Consider the following 16,171-nt stretch of genomic DNA (forward strand, 5'->3'; position numbering starts at 1 on the left):
GCATAAAATAAAGCGCTCTAGAGGTGTGCGCAAACGCAAAAAAAGCGTTGCGACTGGACTTCGCATCATCAATAATGGAAATTGAGGAATGAAAAAAATATACACAGTAGCTATGAGATAAGAAGTTTGAGCTTAAAAATGTATAGGTCGCGAACTCAAAGCTTTTACTGTGTGAATAAATCCATTAATAATTAAAATTGACGATGCATAAAGTTTTTTCTTCAAGCGTAGTGTGTGTTACAGTATTAGCGCATTCAGCTGGTTTTGTCTTGAAGTTTACTGAGTAGTATACTTCAATAGATTCATTTTATCATGTATATTTATGAAGAAATAATTAAGGAACTTCTCAAAAGTTTTAAGCTACGTCGTTCGATAAACTACATCCTACGCATTTAACCACCATGAAAATAAACAAAGATGATACATACTGAAGATTTAACAATCTTCAAAAATCAGAAAAAGTAAGTTTACACGTCGTATGTATTTAAAGTAAGATTTAGCCAGACAAAAGTATTTTTACTGAGTGTAGGTCTAACAATGAGTTAATTCGCGAAGTAGTATGAGTCATTTGCCAAAAACGTTAAATGTTCGTAGGGTATCCTGTACATTAGCTTTAATTTAATAAAACTAATTTCCTTTCACTATTAAATCTTATTGGCCATCAGTCGTTCTATGTATACTAATAATCTCACATTTCTTAGTAACTCCTCACGTATAAAAGGCTTTAGAGTTTATAATCAACTGCACATGTATTACATTATAATGTCTTGAAATATTTCAAATATTTTTAAAAAATTAATTTTTATCAAAAAATATCTGTGAATATTAGCATTTCTTTTTAATTTGGACTTGTTGAAATCTGCCATAATTTATTATGAAATATAACATTTATTAATCATTGCAGAAATACAAATATTTATTTTTAAAAACTTTATTATTCGTGTAATTTTTGTATAATTCACAGTAGTATCAATGTTCTCGTATAAGTACTTTTAAATACTTATCGTACCGCACGAACTAAGGAGAGATAAGAAAATGAAGTCTTCATTATCTGAAAAATTAGTTCTATTACAATACATCAATACAAAATGTTTTTGAAAATTTAAAAATGCAGTTACACTGGTTAAGTATATCAGAGATAGCGTGCTGAATTTCCCAACAGTAAGTTTCACTGGTTTTCGAGCTTTAAGTAACATAAAACAAATTGCTTTCTTATAAGAAGATGGAAATTCATACCAATAGCAATTGTACAACTCATTGAATATTATTTCACTCTACGATCAAAAATGAATATTATAATCTTCATAATGGTAATTATTAAAATAAGAATGATAATAATAATAACTGACCTGGCTCGTCAAGTATTCTCCGGCAATGCAATAATAACCTGCGCTTACTAAAAATGATGTTGTCAATATTGCGTAGTGAATTAAATTAACTGGTTTTGTACCCCGTTCTAATCCCTGAACAAAACGTGTGATTTTAAAATGTAAATCACACAGAAAAAGGTTTTCAGCGATTTTTCGCTTCCATGTCAAGCGTAGAACTTGTTTTTCGGATGCATGCCACGACGTTTTCGGACGCATGCCCACTCTCCAAAGTCACAACGCGCGGACCAATCAGCACGCGTGTTTACTGTTTCTGTCTTTGGCTCTCTTTCGCCACTCTTCCTAGTCTACCGTCTGGCTGGCGGGATAGCGCTTCAAAACTCGCTGCCACACTGAAAAAAAACACAGTCGTTTTTGCTGTAAACTTAGGGTAGTTTTAACCGTTCTGCCACCGTAACGACTGTTCAGTAAGAACAACGGTGTACCACTGAAATTTGGTCGCTTACGCGGGACACCAGCAAAAACGACCGAACTGATTCTTAAAAACTGCTGAACTCTACGGTAATTTTGGCAAGTCTTCGTACAATGACGGATTACTGGTGCGAGTTCAGTTAAAATGGCTGTGTTTTTTTTCAGTGCACAGAATCAAGAACTCTCTACTTCTCGAGGCGTGCGGAAAACCGCTGAAAACCTTTTTCCGTGCATATGATATGTCACATCATATCATATTCATATTACAACTATTATGAATTCTTACATCTATGAACATATACCCTGATACAACTTGAATTAAGGTTAAGAAGAATATGTGAAAGAATGAAACATATGAAAAAATATCTTGAATATCTTCTGAAAATTCAATGAACTTAAAGTGTTCTTCAGATAATTTTCTCAAAGTCTTAAGTATATCTTTTTTGTCATTCTTATCTGTTTTGCAAATTGTTGAAAAATTTAGAATTTCTCTTCTAACGACGTCCACTTTTGAACATGCATGTAGAACCTGTCAGCAAATGAATTTATTATATTTATTCATTTATGCTTTCAATTCAAGTCAACTTACCAAAGTTGCAAGTAAACCTTCAACTAAAGCTTGACTGTTAAAGCATACTGATGCCGTAATGAATTGAAAAAATATTATAATCTCGTACAATGGTGTTTGTCTTCCATCGACAATAGGAAAAGTTACTTGAGCTAAAAATTTTCTATCTTGAACCTCATCGAATATATGAGATATCACAGTTCTCAAGAAGTATGTGAAATTCATGCTGTTATACAAAAATATGACAAATTTGGACACAAGCTGGGAACGGGTGCAATTTTTTACCATCATTTCAGACACAAATTGGCTGTCGGTCTTCCAGTCATCGAAAATTTTATTAATCACGGTTTTTAATTTTCTATGTTAAAAAAGTACATAATTAAAAATATGAACGTTGTAGAGATGATTTTGTGCAATAGAAATTCAGAGAATATAATGTATACACTAAACTATACATCAAAGAATACCTGCGTTTCACCCGTACTGTGATGAATTTGAATAATCCCAACACTACTCCTATTGTCGATACCAAGTTATCCATAAGTTCTTCAAGATCGTGGTAAACTTCAGTAATGTTCAATATTTCAAAGATAAGAAAAAATAACATTATTCCAATAGCAAAATAAAAACCTGGTAATTGGGACTTTCCTGGCCAACTGCCAACTACCCGTAAACCAAATTGATGATGTCCTATGAAAATATTTGCACACATGTTGCTTATTTTTTATCTCAAAAATACTCGTTATTTTACTCGATCGGCACATGTATTTGTTTTAGACACTAACGGTTTAAAACGTATTTAATCAAATACTGTTAAAAGAAATAGTTATAAAAATTATACATATTTATGAGATTTAGATAACAAAAAGAAATTTACTCACATCTTGGTACTTGTTTATAAAATAATATCAATGAATGTGCATTTATCAACACAAGTATAATTTTACAAAATGTTAAAAAATGTGCATTTGTACAAAAATAATTTCATAGCCTGAGCACTAATATAAGCGACTATGACAGCGTTAATCTAAAGAAGAACATGATCATACTGCGCACACGCGATCATGAGAGAACTGTATGCGTAATTGCTAATCTAATATGCAAATCATACTAGAATAAAAAATGTAATTTAGGCAGCTACACAATAATTTGTGCTCACGCTTTATACATATCTGAGTGAAGAATAAATTCATATAGTAAATAAATAATTACATACAAGTTGCAAATAATATATTACATATCTAGAGTATACGTGTTACATAGTGATTGGTTTTAAAGTTTAGTATTGCTTTCTTTGCGAAGAGAAAATCTGAGTACTGCCAATATAAAATAATGTATATTAATTTCAGTTTAGAAATCAAAATATTTGTCGATATAAAGATACAACTTTTAAATAGCTAAAGTATGATTTTGAAAAAATTTTATTGGTAATAAAATGTAAGCCCCTGCAGTTTTTTGTCAGGTGAGAAAGTGCTTTGCTATGATTTTTTTAAATGCATCTACCAATCATCATAAAAATGTATTATTGTAATCAATATTACAAATATACTTATTCGTTCCTAAATTATAATGGAAAAAATAAATCTGCACTGAAGAAAAAACTCTTGTTAATGGTAATTAATTTGATATTATAAGTAGCTCGTAATAATTGATATTGAAACATTAATTTATTTTCACAAGTGTGGGATTTCCTTATTACCTGTCATTATTCGTTAATAGTTAATTAATTGTTCGTTTCTTAATACTAACCTTAATCAATACAAACTTATGTATTCCCTATGCGTGTATTTAATTACCTATATTAAAAATGATTTGTCATGTTTAATCTTACCATAATTATGAATAATTATACTTGTCTTGATTGATATACTTATTTGTTGATTACAAAGTTGCGTCTTACATTAATCAGTACTTTGCATATGTTAAACAAAACTTTTATTCCTAAATACGGAATATTTTGTTTTAAAAATTACATAACGGTATTTAATCTACAAAAAATAATCTTTGTTTCGGGTTGAAATATATGTAACAGTAAAAAGTTAGCTTAAAAATTACTTTAAAAATTACAATTTTTCTCTTCACCAGCTTCAAATCGCGCGCTTCTACTTGCTTCTGCGTCGATCAATAAAAAGCGCCATCTCGTTGCAATGTTAGCAACTCGATACCAGTAAGAACAACTCCGTCGATAAACTCTTGCTCAGCTTATGCTGCCATCTGGGTTATCTGCAAGAAAGTAACGTAGGCAACAACAAACTTGAATTATAAATGTCGTTTTTCAAAAAAACATGCATTAATATAAATATATTTTTTGAATTTGTATAAATATATGTATCACCTTACTCTCTATGTGACTATGGTTTGCGATTTAAACTTTCCAAATCTAAAATTTTTACATTGCTCGAAACAATGTTTTTCCTTATTTTAAAAGACGCAAATCAATACTATGTTAGACTTCTATACGCAAATATTAATGATTTCCCCAGGATCACTTACGCTCTGTCTACTCTAAGAAACGAGTTCTGGCTTGGCAACAAAGCGGAAAATACTGAAATGGCAATATCGATCGACTACACGATTAATAATGTTTCTACTTTTACTTGCGCAATTTATTTATTTTGACAAAAAATGCATTCTTATAAATGCTCTGACTGATTTTTTCATTTCTATACAATTACAGGCACGATTAACCATTCATTTATACTATCGACAAGTTTTTTAATATATCAGAATAACGAACAAAACAGTCGAATATAAAGCCCTCGAAAAAAAAAGAAAATCATTCCCATCTTCTAACTACCGACTCGGTGTCACATCACCGGCACAATTCGCCGGCTGATCCACGATGCCAAAAGCGCAAAGATAAACTACACGCGCGGCTTGGCGGCCAGCCAACCCTTTCCCAAGAAGCTCTCACACGCACGCGCTTGCAGCGGGCTGCTGCATCAAGGATTCGCTTGGCTCCCTTTCTCTCTGTATTTCTCGAGCTTGCGTCTTTTGTGCGCGCGAAACCAAAAGCACTGGCTCTTAGACACGACGTATATACCTAGTTCCTAACGATGGCGCGCGTGAGAGAGTGCGGGTTCGTCGACCCGACGCTGATCTCTATATTGCCACAATGAGCTACGATAAGGCTTTGGAGAAACATCTGTAGAGTCGCAGTACAACGGGGAGACTGTGATGCAAGAGAGATGTGCCGCGCGATCAAGAGGCGATTGATTTATATTATGTTGTCATTTTTTTTTTTTTTATAGCTTGGGGATTCATAAGATTCGGTTTGTCGAGTACTGATGCATGCTGCGTGCACAAGCTTGAAATAGCACGCGAAGACGAGTCGATTGTTCTTCTTGATACGCGGAAAAGTACAATTTTCCAACTTGATCGCGCTCTGATGTTAATCAAGCACGCACCTTTGAGATTTTTACTTTATACTCTCGGTTAAAATTAAACTCCTAAATTTGGGAGCCAAGGCTGCACGATGTTAATTTTGCAGATGCAAGCAATAATTATTAGAGTCAGCGTCGGACAATCTATTGGCAAGATTCGCCGAGATTACTCGCACCATTTAAGCCCATTAAATATTTATATGTATTTTATTCAAAAATATTCCGAATCTTCCGGATGCAATGTGATTTGGATATGCCGTAATTAATATCAACGCATCTAAAATTGACAGGCATGGTATACTGCAGACAGAGCTCGCGATGTCAACAAGTCGTAAAATAGTTAAATTGAAGCTAGACGCGATGCTCGGAAAGAGCCAGGAGCCGTCCAAATCCAATTGGTACAATAATAAGTATGCATCAGAGCATCGCGTACAATATAAACTGCTATACATAATCAAAATACGTTCTTGAACTTTATTGTTCTTTAAACGCGAATGGATTTCTGGAATGCTAGATAGAGAAAGAGCATTGTTTTTCCACCGTGTGAGGTCGGGTTATACGATCGGCTCGTCGTAAACATATTTTCGCGCGAAAACCATCCGAACGGCCGCATTGTGCTCTTCCCTCGCTTTCATCGTGCACGTGCACACGCATAATACTCTATGCGCAAAGCAAATACCTCATCGCGGCACGTGTGTTTCGGCCGAGCGCCGCACGAGGATTTCAATCCCGATCCGCGCATTTGATGTTCAAACATACAACTCAGCCCCGTCGAATGGCTTTCGACAAATTTTCCAGCTCTTTTTCACCGTCGCATACAAGCGTCAGCGTAGCTTAGAGCAAACACGAATTTCAGAGCGCTAATTCGTCGCATCGTGGAAAAATCTTCCACAATGCGACAAAGTCGCGGCAGTAAAGCTTGGCTTTAGAGTCACTTAGCGCTGCGACTCTTTATCGCGAACGCCTCCGCGCAAACATCTAAGTACACGTGCTACGCCGCGGAAAATGAATCAGCCACAGCGATTACGGCTCTCGTAAAGTATAGCCGCGCGTTAAACCGGCGACTGTGGCGTATTATTGAAAATATTGTTTAACGCGTCCGCGCAGTGTGGTGGAGTACATACAGTGTTTGCTTCCGCGAGAGAGGAAACTTTGTCACGGTCGAAAAGCAGAGAGAAAGATAACGCGCTTTTCATTAATGTCGAGAATCCGCGAGGCCTTCGGGAAAATTTCGAAATTGCTCTGTTTATTCGTGTATGGATCTACCGGCTGATGCTCCTCTTGTTTTGCGAGGGAAAGCTTTGATTTATATTCGCTTGGGAATTTTTGCGACTTTTCGATCGAGTTCGAGGAGAGAAATGCAGTGGGTATGATTTTTTCGCAGATGTCCGCGTTGAAAGAAACAACCTAAGCTCGGTTTTTTATGTAAAGCTTTCTTTGTTTTGACAGCTTTTACGGCGTAGAATTGCAGCCGTGCGCGCGGCTCGTAAACACAGGTGTTCGATTTCGTCTTCGAAAATAGGATATTGGTCTCTCTGTTGAGCAGAGCCGAACGTGAATCTATGTCTCGAAAACAAACGACGCAGCTGCGCTGCGCGAAATTATGTCAAAAGCGCGATAAAATGTATTCGGGGATCCTCTGGTGCGATGCATTATACTTTATTTACAAATAAGTCTTTTATACAAACTCCCAGTAGCATAAGTCTTAAATTTTCTCCATTTTCGCATTTTGATTTCACTGATTTCCACGTATTTTTTAAGTAGAAATTCGAAGACGAGTGAGTCGCACACCTGTTATAAAAAATTAATGAAACAATACTACGCCGTTCATTCACTCCACACCAAAACCGGGTCGACTCTGTTTACCATCAGTCACGTGCGACGCTATTCTCCCTTATATGCGTAGAGTTCATTACATATGCCAAACTGACCGCCCCTTCCCTGTCAATCATCTCTTGCCGTAAACAAACTGCCCATTACTTATTGAACATCGGAAAATTTTTCCAAAAAATTCTCATAACCTATCGCCCAGACGATGAAAAAGACTCGCACACATTTTGCGACTAGTCATCAGTGCGTCGTCGTATTATATCGAACGAGCTTTAAAAGCGAAATTGGATCGAGCATTCGAGTCGCAAAAAGTCGAACAAATTCCTCTCTCTTTCTCTCTAAAACAATCGCCCATGGAAAAACATGTTTACGAGAAAATTTTTCTCAGCAAACACGGCGCATTTTCCTACACAATAACACAGCCGCTCTTGCGAGCAGACATGTCAATAATAGAGTCAACGACCCAAAAGCTCTCGACTCATCGCCTATGTAGAAAACGCCGCGGCGTATAAAAGTTTTTGATCTTTCGCGGGGGTGTCTCCGCGGAATATCGTAGAGAATTTCCCATACCGCGGATCGCTAGTTATATTCACCTGCAGCAATTCCGCAGCGCGTAAAGTCGGCTTATATTGGAAAAGTTCAGGGTATGAGTTATATTGCATCGTATATAGTATACTTATAAGGAGACTTTCAGTTTCACTCTTTTTCCGGCGTTCATTGACACGTAGGTGTCGCGGCTGTATGACATTTGACCGCTCGTAATCTCGTGGATATGAACTTTTTTCATCTGGTTCTTGATTTTTTATATCACTTACTGGCTTGTATAATTATTACAAGACGAGCGTTTCGGTGAAAAGCTCACGAAACTAATTTTAAACGTGTGTACAAGCCGCTTAAAATTCCCGAAAAATTTTACAAAGCGCCAATGGAACTAAACGACGTTAACCACATGAATTCATTGAATCAGTCTTTCGTTTCGGTCATGGCAACGATATGTACAGCCCGAGCAATTTTCATCGATGACTCACGTTATTGTTCGCCAAAGCGACCGAATCATTATACGCGAGAAAACAGACGCTTTGAGCTCGATCGAGCCACGTTCATTCATTGCACTGGACGATTTTCGTATACAAGAACGTGAGAACTTGTCGAAAGCTGCCACGTCGAAAATCTCGATCCACGAGTTCGCTCGTCAGCTGTGCGACGAAAAAATATCCTCTCTTGATGTCTGATTCCGCTGCTTAGAGCGCGTGCTCGAACGAACTGGACTCACGCCAACGAGGCGCTATTTTCATTCGATGTTGGGTGTATGTATATACCCTCTTTTTGTCAATTGCGCTGTTTCGATTATTATAGATTATTTACAGCCGAGCTTAAGATTTTTATATACTCACAAAATATTCGTCTCAACCTACTTACATAATCACTAAAATCGTTCCCTTTTTGAAAAGCTGCTTTAACAACACTTATTTTCTAGCTTAACACTCGAAAGCCAACACATCATCGTAGCCATTATCGATCTCACTGTAGATGTACAGTAAATAGTCGAGCTATCGCAGATAAGACTTATCAGGCTGCTCCATATCGAGATTAACACGAAAACACGTTTCCCTCGAGCGCCGCATGAAAACACGAGCGAATTAAGTCACTCACGAGAGTATCAGAGAGACTGTACACAACTGAAAACTCGCTCTCTCGTATTTTTCTATGTGGCATCGCAAAGGTATACGTGGTTTTTCCGGCCCCGTGTTTTCAATGGAATTACGTATTCACGGGGCTCATCCGGCCGAATGAATATTTATGCGCTGAGTGATTCACACGCGCTCGCGAAAACATTCGGAGCTCGGAATTGAAAATTACCTATACCTTCGGCGGGAGAGAGAGGCACTCTCCCCTTTTTTGGGCTGGAATTTTCCCTCCGAGAATTAAGCTCGACAAATAAGAATAGGGTGAATAGAAAAGACTGGCGTTTTTTGCGCCAAAAAGTATTCGGTTACGTTCGATAATATAATTCAAAAATAATTTTCCCGTGTCGAGAAACAAGCGGCTGTTTGCATCTCGGTGAGACACAAAGCTCGGCCTACATTTATACCGAAATTTTCGGCGAATCCGAGCTTAACTACAGAAGCTCGCCCGAGACGATAAACAAGGGAAGATGACTGTGCCGTTTAGCTCCGCTGCGGACATTAGCACGGATGTAGACTGCGCCGTCGTTTCGACGAGTGAATTCGAGAAGGCCATGTCGTCAGCTTCCGCTAATTGGGGGATAATAGCTGCGAGATTCCATATGAGTAAGAGCTGAGTGGAGGAGCAAAATAAAAACAGCTTTTGTTGTGAACTCGGGCCGAAGGCGAAAAATACCGCATCGGCACTCGGTTTACAAACAGTGCGTGTTTTGATCGCAGAAGCGTGCGATTCTTATCTCGAATCGAGCGTCTGGATCTGTGTGAAATTCCGTTCGTCCTATAAAATACACACGCGACGAATCGATACATGCGTGTGCGAAATCTAGTTTGGCCACTTTTTTCCACACACGTGCACGCCGCGTAAAAAGCAACCAACGAGCAAAACAGTATTAATCTCGCCATATTACATTTCGGAATCGACGCAGATTTTCTACACCTCATTAAAATAAATCAGCAAACAAACACGAGGCTGTATACGATTGTATTCCCATCGGCACACGAGCCGCCTCTTAAATGCGAGTTCGAGCCTCCTCCTGCACGCGAGTATGAAAGCGAGCCGTAATAGAGGCAGAAAAGGGGCAAACACGTGCAGAAGCGCGAGTAAAAAACATACGCGAAATCAGCATCTCCACGCGCTTCGCATATGAAAGAAAATTATATCAGCATGACGCATTGAGGCTGTCGAGACGCAGACTCGTGCGCCGCCGGAATCGCTGCAGAGCTTTCGCACGCGCCGAAAGAGCTGAAAGAGAGACGCGAAGGTATTATATGATGAAAAGCACGTGTCGCCGCTTGTTCCGCACACGCGACGTGATTATTATATGATGCGACGATACGATCGTTGGTCAACGTGAGCCCTTTGTATAGGGTGCATATGTGCGCGGCGCGACTGCGCAGCGTTCAAGAATTTCTGTACGCCGTGTGGAAATTTTTCGGGGACGGGATTTCCAGATACGCAGATGCGTACGCGCGTTCGGGATAATTGAATTAGCTGCGGATATTTTCGTTGTTTTTCTGTTTGGATTCACCGCTGCTGGATTTACGCCGGGGGAATTGAAAAGTTATTGCGTTACGCGAGAAAAATTGGTATAGCCTTTTTTTTATGGTGTATTGTTCGGACGGAATTTTGTTTTTCTCATCAAAGCGCAATAAAATACCATCGTTATACAAAGCTCACGTCTAAAATTTCCACAGCTTCTCTATACCGATTCAAGCGAGCACTAATGAGCTCCTCCACAGAATCGAATGTGAAAAGCGCATTTCAGGTTTTTTGGCTTGACCGCTGGACATTGTCTCGTAATTTTCTTTACTCACGCGAGCCACACTCGTGTACACAAATGAGTTTTTAAGTCGCCACGGTTTACATTGAAATTTAACCGTGTTACATAGCGCGTACTTTTCGGAAAGCGCGAAAATAAAGCGCGGTGTACTCCGCTATTAAATCTCTCGAGGAGGGATACGGAAAAGCCCCGCTCGGGACACCTGCCAAACTTATTCTGAGATTTCACAAAATCGTTCCTTAATATACCCGACGACGTTCGCTATCACTTTACGGAAAAGTTCTCCTCTCCTAAACAACTGAAGTCCAGACTAGTGCGCGTCGAGAGCGAGATGTCGAATTTTCCAATGAGAGTAGAATATTATTGTGTTGAAGTCTGCTCGAAGAGCATGACTCAAGGAACCTTTGACACACGGTTGAACTGTCTCCGAAAATACAATACTGTACCGGCACCATGCAAATAAGCGCTAGGAAAATTATAAATTTTTCCAGTGATTCACGGCCTCTGGAGAAATAACAGTATCAACGACTGAGTCATTCATTATTCTTCTATTACTGCACGGCGTTTACAAAAAGTGAATCGATAAACCGATAATTTAATTTAAAAATAAAGCCACACCCAGCCTCATACAGTGCATAAAAAATCAACGCCCATCGTTTCCTTTCATCCTCGCGAAAAACACGCGTGTACGCAAGTACGAGTACCTCTGCTCTCATTGTCCCGAGCGCGAGAGAAAAAAGCGTCTCGAATCAAGATAATAAAGTTCCTCTCCGCGTGTGTATAACAACCGACACGCGCATCCTCTTTCTCTCTCTTCTCGCAGACAGTCGTGCGTACTTCTCGGGGCAGTAGCAGACGCGGCCGAGACGCGACGCATGCGCCGCTCTACCGACGCGCCTATAAATGTCAGCAGCGCAAGCTCTTCCCCAGTCAGTCGACAGCGCGCAGTCAGCTCGTACACTCGCATACACACAGAGTATATTCCAATACAGTGTCCAAGTTGCTTTGCTTTCGCTGTCTCCTGCATCACAGTAGCCGTACATCTGTCTGTCCTTGACGGAGAGTATACTTCCACTACTGTAATATCGCATACCAGTGTCATACACTTCAAGAGCACCAGCTCAGTTAAAAGTTCGTTGAATAAATCTAATCGTCACCGAATCGCCAAGAAGATGCCGGCCGACGTAGCGATGCACACCAACTTCCTGCACTTCGACAAGTCGAGCAGCAAGCAGTCGAACGTCGACAGCTGCTGGAACACCGAGAACATGAGCGGCTACATGACCCTCCTCGGTCCGAACGGCGGTCACCGCCAGTCGGTCCAGGTCAAGGTCTACCGCACGAGCATCGAGCACTTCGCCGTCATCTACCCGCAGAAGAAGCTCTGCCGGCCACTCGGCGTCCTCAACCTTCGCAACACCACCATCGAGCGCTGCGGCGACGAGGGCTTCCTCGTCAGGCAGAAGGGCTGCGACACCCCGGTCGCCCTGACCTTCCTCCTGGAGAACCCCAAGGACATCGACTACTGGATCCTCGCCTTCACCGCGAGATCCTCGCCGCTCTTGCACCAGAGCAGTCTGCCCATCGTCGAGGAGGAGGAGATCTAAGCCGGTCAGAGGCTGGGTTCAGTGGCCGAAAGCCACCTGTCGATTCCGCCATGGCCTTCTCTCCTCCGCGAGAGGAAGACCCGACTGCTGCTGCTCTCGGGCACTACGAGAGAGAGCCGTAATTTGTGCAGTGCAAAAAGAAAAGCCGGTATGTGCGTAGAGAGAGAGAGAGAGAGAGAGAGAGAGAGAGAGAGACTCCTTTTTTCCCTTCGATCAGCCGAGACTTCCGCGTCAGCTGAGAACTGATATATAGACTGTGAGAGAACTACTACTACTACTACCCCTTTGTACATCGGCACGAGGAGATCGATATATTGTACACGTGACCCTGCGTACATAACACGAGATTTTCGGAGAGGAGAGAGTCGACGTCTTCGCTGCATCGATCCTGTCGAGACTTGCATCATGCACACGAGGAAGAACAGCTGCGGCCAATGGAGTCACGACGACCCCATGCGGAGGGGACAGAGAAGAGAGAAGAATTTCAACACGTAACGCCTATGCGTTGTAATGTATGTGTGGATTCGCTTCGCTTTGACTTTTAATGCGGTCTTTTAAATGTAGTTTTTCATTTTAAAAATTAAAGTCAAATCGAAACGATCTCGTATGCGAAATGAGCGAAAGAACGAGAGCGAAAAAACGCGATATCTGGACCTGTAGGTCTCGCATACCGGCGTCGTCGCGAGAACGGGGTTGGCTTTTTGCCGGCCCTATTATACACGGAGAGCAGGAAACGATAGTCTCTTGCGCTCGCGTTCGTGGGCAGGACAGGAAAGTACATTCCCCTCTCGTTCTATACTCTAACACTCGAGGCAAGGCTGAACCGTTAGATCCAGCCTGGCAACGTAGACGCGAGAGCGGAAGTCTCGTCTGCCTTCGATTTTTCTCTTCTTCATACTCTTCTCCTCTGCGACGTATTTATTGCGCGAAGCGTCGATCGAGTGGACCTCGGTAAACTTTGCATTTTTTTTCTTTTCCACCCTTGGAATCACGGGATCTTACGTCGTGTTGATCTACCACATAATATACGATGACATTGTAATTCTTTGCATGATGGGTACGTATGAGTTGTAAAGCTGTCCTCCTTACCTAGATTTTAAGACTCGTCTGTGATATAAACTGTAAAATGAAAATTCGCGATACTCCTATTAAGCGATGTATCGTCATTGTGCGTAGACTTAACAAAGAGAATAGTGTGTTCGTATCTCCATTCACTTATTTTTTTTATATAATGTATAAACACGACGAGAGAATGTGTGTGTGTTTTATGAAAAGTGAGGAGAAAAGTATAACGTTTGTACGATTGAACGCAAAGTTCGATGAGCCTTTTGATCGTTTGAGGACCAGCTTTCATATAACGATGTATAAGCGTGTAATCGATGCTTCTTTTTATTTTCTCGTCTGTAATCTCCACTCACCCACAGGTAGTTCGTTTCGGCTGCACGTTCCATTGTACCGCGAACAATGAAATTTCGATTGTAAAAAACAAAACATCGTCATAAATATTGATCGGTTTTGCGAATTAATATCGAGCCGAGTTTTCATTGTTTTCGCGCGCACATGCACACACATATATACGCTATACAACAAGAGCACAAGCCTGCAGTGTACAAGCGGATATAATGGAATCGCAAAACAAGCTCGAACTTAATGCCACACTCTGTCATTTCCGATTCAGTTGCGAATGATGTATCTCTGCGTGCCTGTGTGCTTCTTATATATACACGCTAGACACACGAGTTTAAGCGCCCTCATTAGTTTTGTAATAATCTTACACGTTAATATCATTATTATACTGCTACGATTACTACAACAACTACTACTGTATTATTATTATAATTAAGTCTAGAAATATACGAAAAATCAGTGAATCTTAAAAAAAAAACACTCTCTTCTTATTTGCCTCGAAACTTCCTATCCTCTCACTCGCTCCTGTCGAGCAAATCCCACGTAACCTGATGTCATCGAGCGAATGCATAATCAGCGCCGATCGCTCGCACCTCACGTGCACGACTGCTGCTGCTGCCGCGGCATATATAATCTGTATATTTTGAAATAAGCTCGCCGAGATCGGCTTGGCATTGGCACATAAAAAGTGTCTAGCTTGAAATATTGAATGTCCATCATGTGATTGACTTATACGCTCGAGATCACATTATCTTCTAGTTTGTTTTTTTGCTCGTTTAAGGCGTTTATCTCGCGTTATTTGCATTAAGCAGATTTCTTTGGCTCTGGTTTGAGATTTTAATTTTGGGTTTTTTTTTCGCTTAGGATGTTTATTTGTGTAGGTTTTGTTATTGGTGTAGAGTAATCATTCAATTTATTTGGATATTTGGAAAGGATTTTTTGATAGTAATTGATTGATATTGATTAATTATATTGAATCACTTTTGCATATTTAATTTTTGTTTAATGAACGTGTTTACTACGTTATTTGGTTTTTCATATGCGATGCAGCTGAGAAAAACTATACATGCACCTGCGCGTTCATCTAAATGTTAATGAACTTCAAGTCATATCGACGTTATGCGGGCTCAATCACCTTTTGATACACGCGCATATAATAATAATTCAAACGTTTATTTTATTTTTCACGTTATACTCGTTATTCCAGATTAATATTTTTTTCTCATCCGATTTATATCGACCGTAATAATCAAATTTTTTTCTTTTTCCAGAATCACTTTATCCGATTATACCACTCAAAAGTCAATGTCAGCACACCGTCACTACCAAGTAAGCCTCCAAATTATTATACCAAACTCCAACGCATCACCCCATCTTCAGTTTTCTTCAAATCCTTGAAACGCGTCTCCGCACCAGGAACCTATTGTACACGGAAAAAAGTCCCTCTATAAATTACGCATACGCACGCTATACCGCGGAAATATATAAAAGCGAAGCGAAAAACTTGGCTCGATCGTCGTGCGCCAAATTTAGCCCCGTCCGAGCTACTATATACGTATAGAATTCGGCTCGACGAAATGACAAAGGTACACGCGCACACCTGCGCCTTAACGGTTTTCGCACATCTGCGGCCTTGAAAGATCGGTCCTCCGCTTTTGTCCCGCATCTTGTTTTCACGGGGGATGGGACGAGAAATCGAGAGACACTGTGGGAAATCGTCAAGTTTGAAAGAAAAGAGTGTTTGCTTGACTGCTGGGCGTAGGCATATAGAAGAGAGACTCGAAGGCGATGATTTATTGTTACGGAATGCGGGTCACCGGCTGCGTTTCTAGAAAAATCTGTTACGAGAGATGCTCTCTTGTATTATATGTTTTCGGTGCAGATGGACTTGGAAAATCCGCGTTTCTTTCAGGAAAATTGAAAGTATCGACGATATCGCGTTATAACGTGCCGGCGGATGTATTATTAATAACTTTATCGTATAATGCTATGATAATATAAATAAAAAAAAAATTCACAACAATGCCCGAGCTCAATGAATATTGATCGGCGTGGAAGTGCGGTATCGGAAAGTTTGCAGGAAAAAAGTTATGAAAGGACTTATAAATGTC

The 16,171-nt window shown here is 40.1% G+C and overlaps 2 protein-coding genes across 18 annotated transcripts in view; one reads left to right on the forward strand and one right to left on the reverse strand.

Moving 5' to 3' along the window:
* Positions 1–16,171, forward strand: part of LOC103317425 — a 219,560-nt gene that overhangs the window by 152,943 nt on the left and 50,446 nt on the right. For all 15 annotated transcript variants that reach the window (XM_031926130.2, XM_031926136.1, XM_031926128.2 and 12 more), the window contains one exon: positions 15,332–15,389. The gene's annotated coding sequence lies outside the window, so the exon portion shown is untranslated. The remainder of the gene's footprint in view (positions 1–15,331; positions 15,390–16,171) is intronic.
* Or62 (odorant receptor 62) lies at positions 916–9,269 on the reverse strand. Of its 3 annotated transcripts, XM_031926077.1 has the most exons (8): positions 9,000–9,269; positions 2,998–4,590; positions 2,835–2,913; positions 2,389–2,725; positions 2,086–2,328; positions 1,350–1,463; positions 1,119–1,274; positions 916–1,051 (listed from the first exon to the last, which is right to left on the reverse strand). In XM_031926077.1, exons 2-8 carry the CDS (start codon positions 3,077–3,079, stop codon positions 1,001–1,003), a joined length of 1,062 nt encoding a protein of 353 aa, XP_031781937.1. In that variant the 5' UTR covers positions 3,080–4,590; positions 9,000–9,269; the 3' UTR covers positions 916–1,000. The 3 variants fall into 3 exon arrangements, with proteins under 3 accessions (XP_031781937.1, XP_031781936.1, NP_001177503.1); XM_031926076.1 differs by having other exon boundaries at positions 2,835–4,590; NM_001190574.1 differs by lacking the exon at positions 9,000–9,269 and having other exon boundaries at positions 1,001–1,051; positions 2,835–3,079.

Source organism: Nasonia vitripennis, chromosome 3 (assembly GCF_009193385.2).
Source record: "Nasonia vitripennis strain AsymCx chromosome 3, Nvit_psr_1.1, whole genome shotgun sequence".
Lineage (NCBI taxonomy): Eukaryota > Metazoa > Arthropoda > Insecta > Hymenoptera > Pteromalidae > Nasonia > Nasonia vitripennis.

Excerpts from the sequence above, each read along its gene's own strand:
- Or62 (XM_031926076.1), bottom strand. The coding sequence starts at position 3,079 with ATGTGTGCAAATATTTTCATAGGACATCATCAATTTGGTTTACGGGTA. Across the intron at positions 2,726-2,834 it reads ACAGTACGGGTGAAACGCAG|AAAATTAAAAACCGTGATTA; the intron begins GTATTCTTTGAT and ends TTTTTAACATAG. Across the intron at positions 1,464-2,085 it reads CAGGGTATATGTTCATAGAT|GGATTAGAACGGGGTACAAA; the intron begins GTAAGAATTCAT and ends CGTTTTGTTCAG.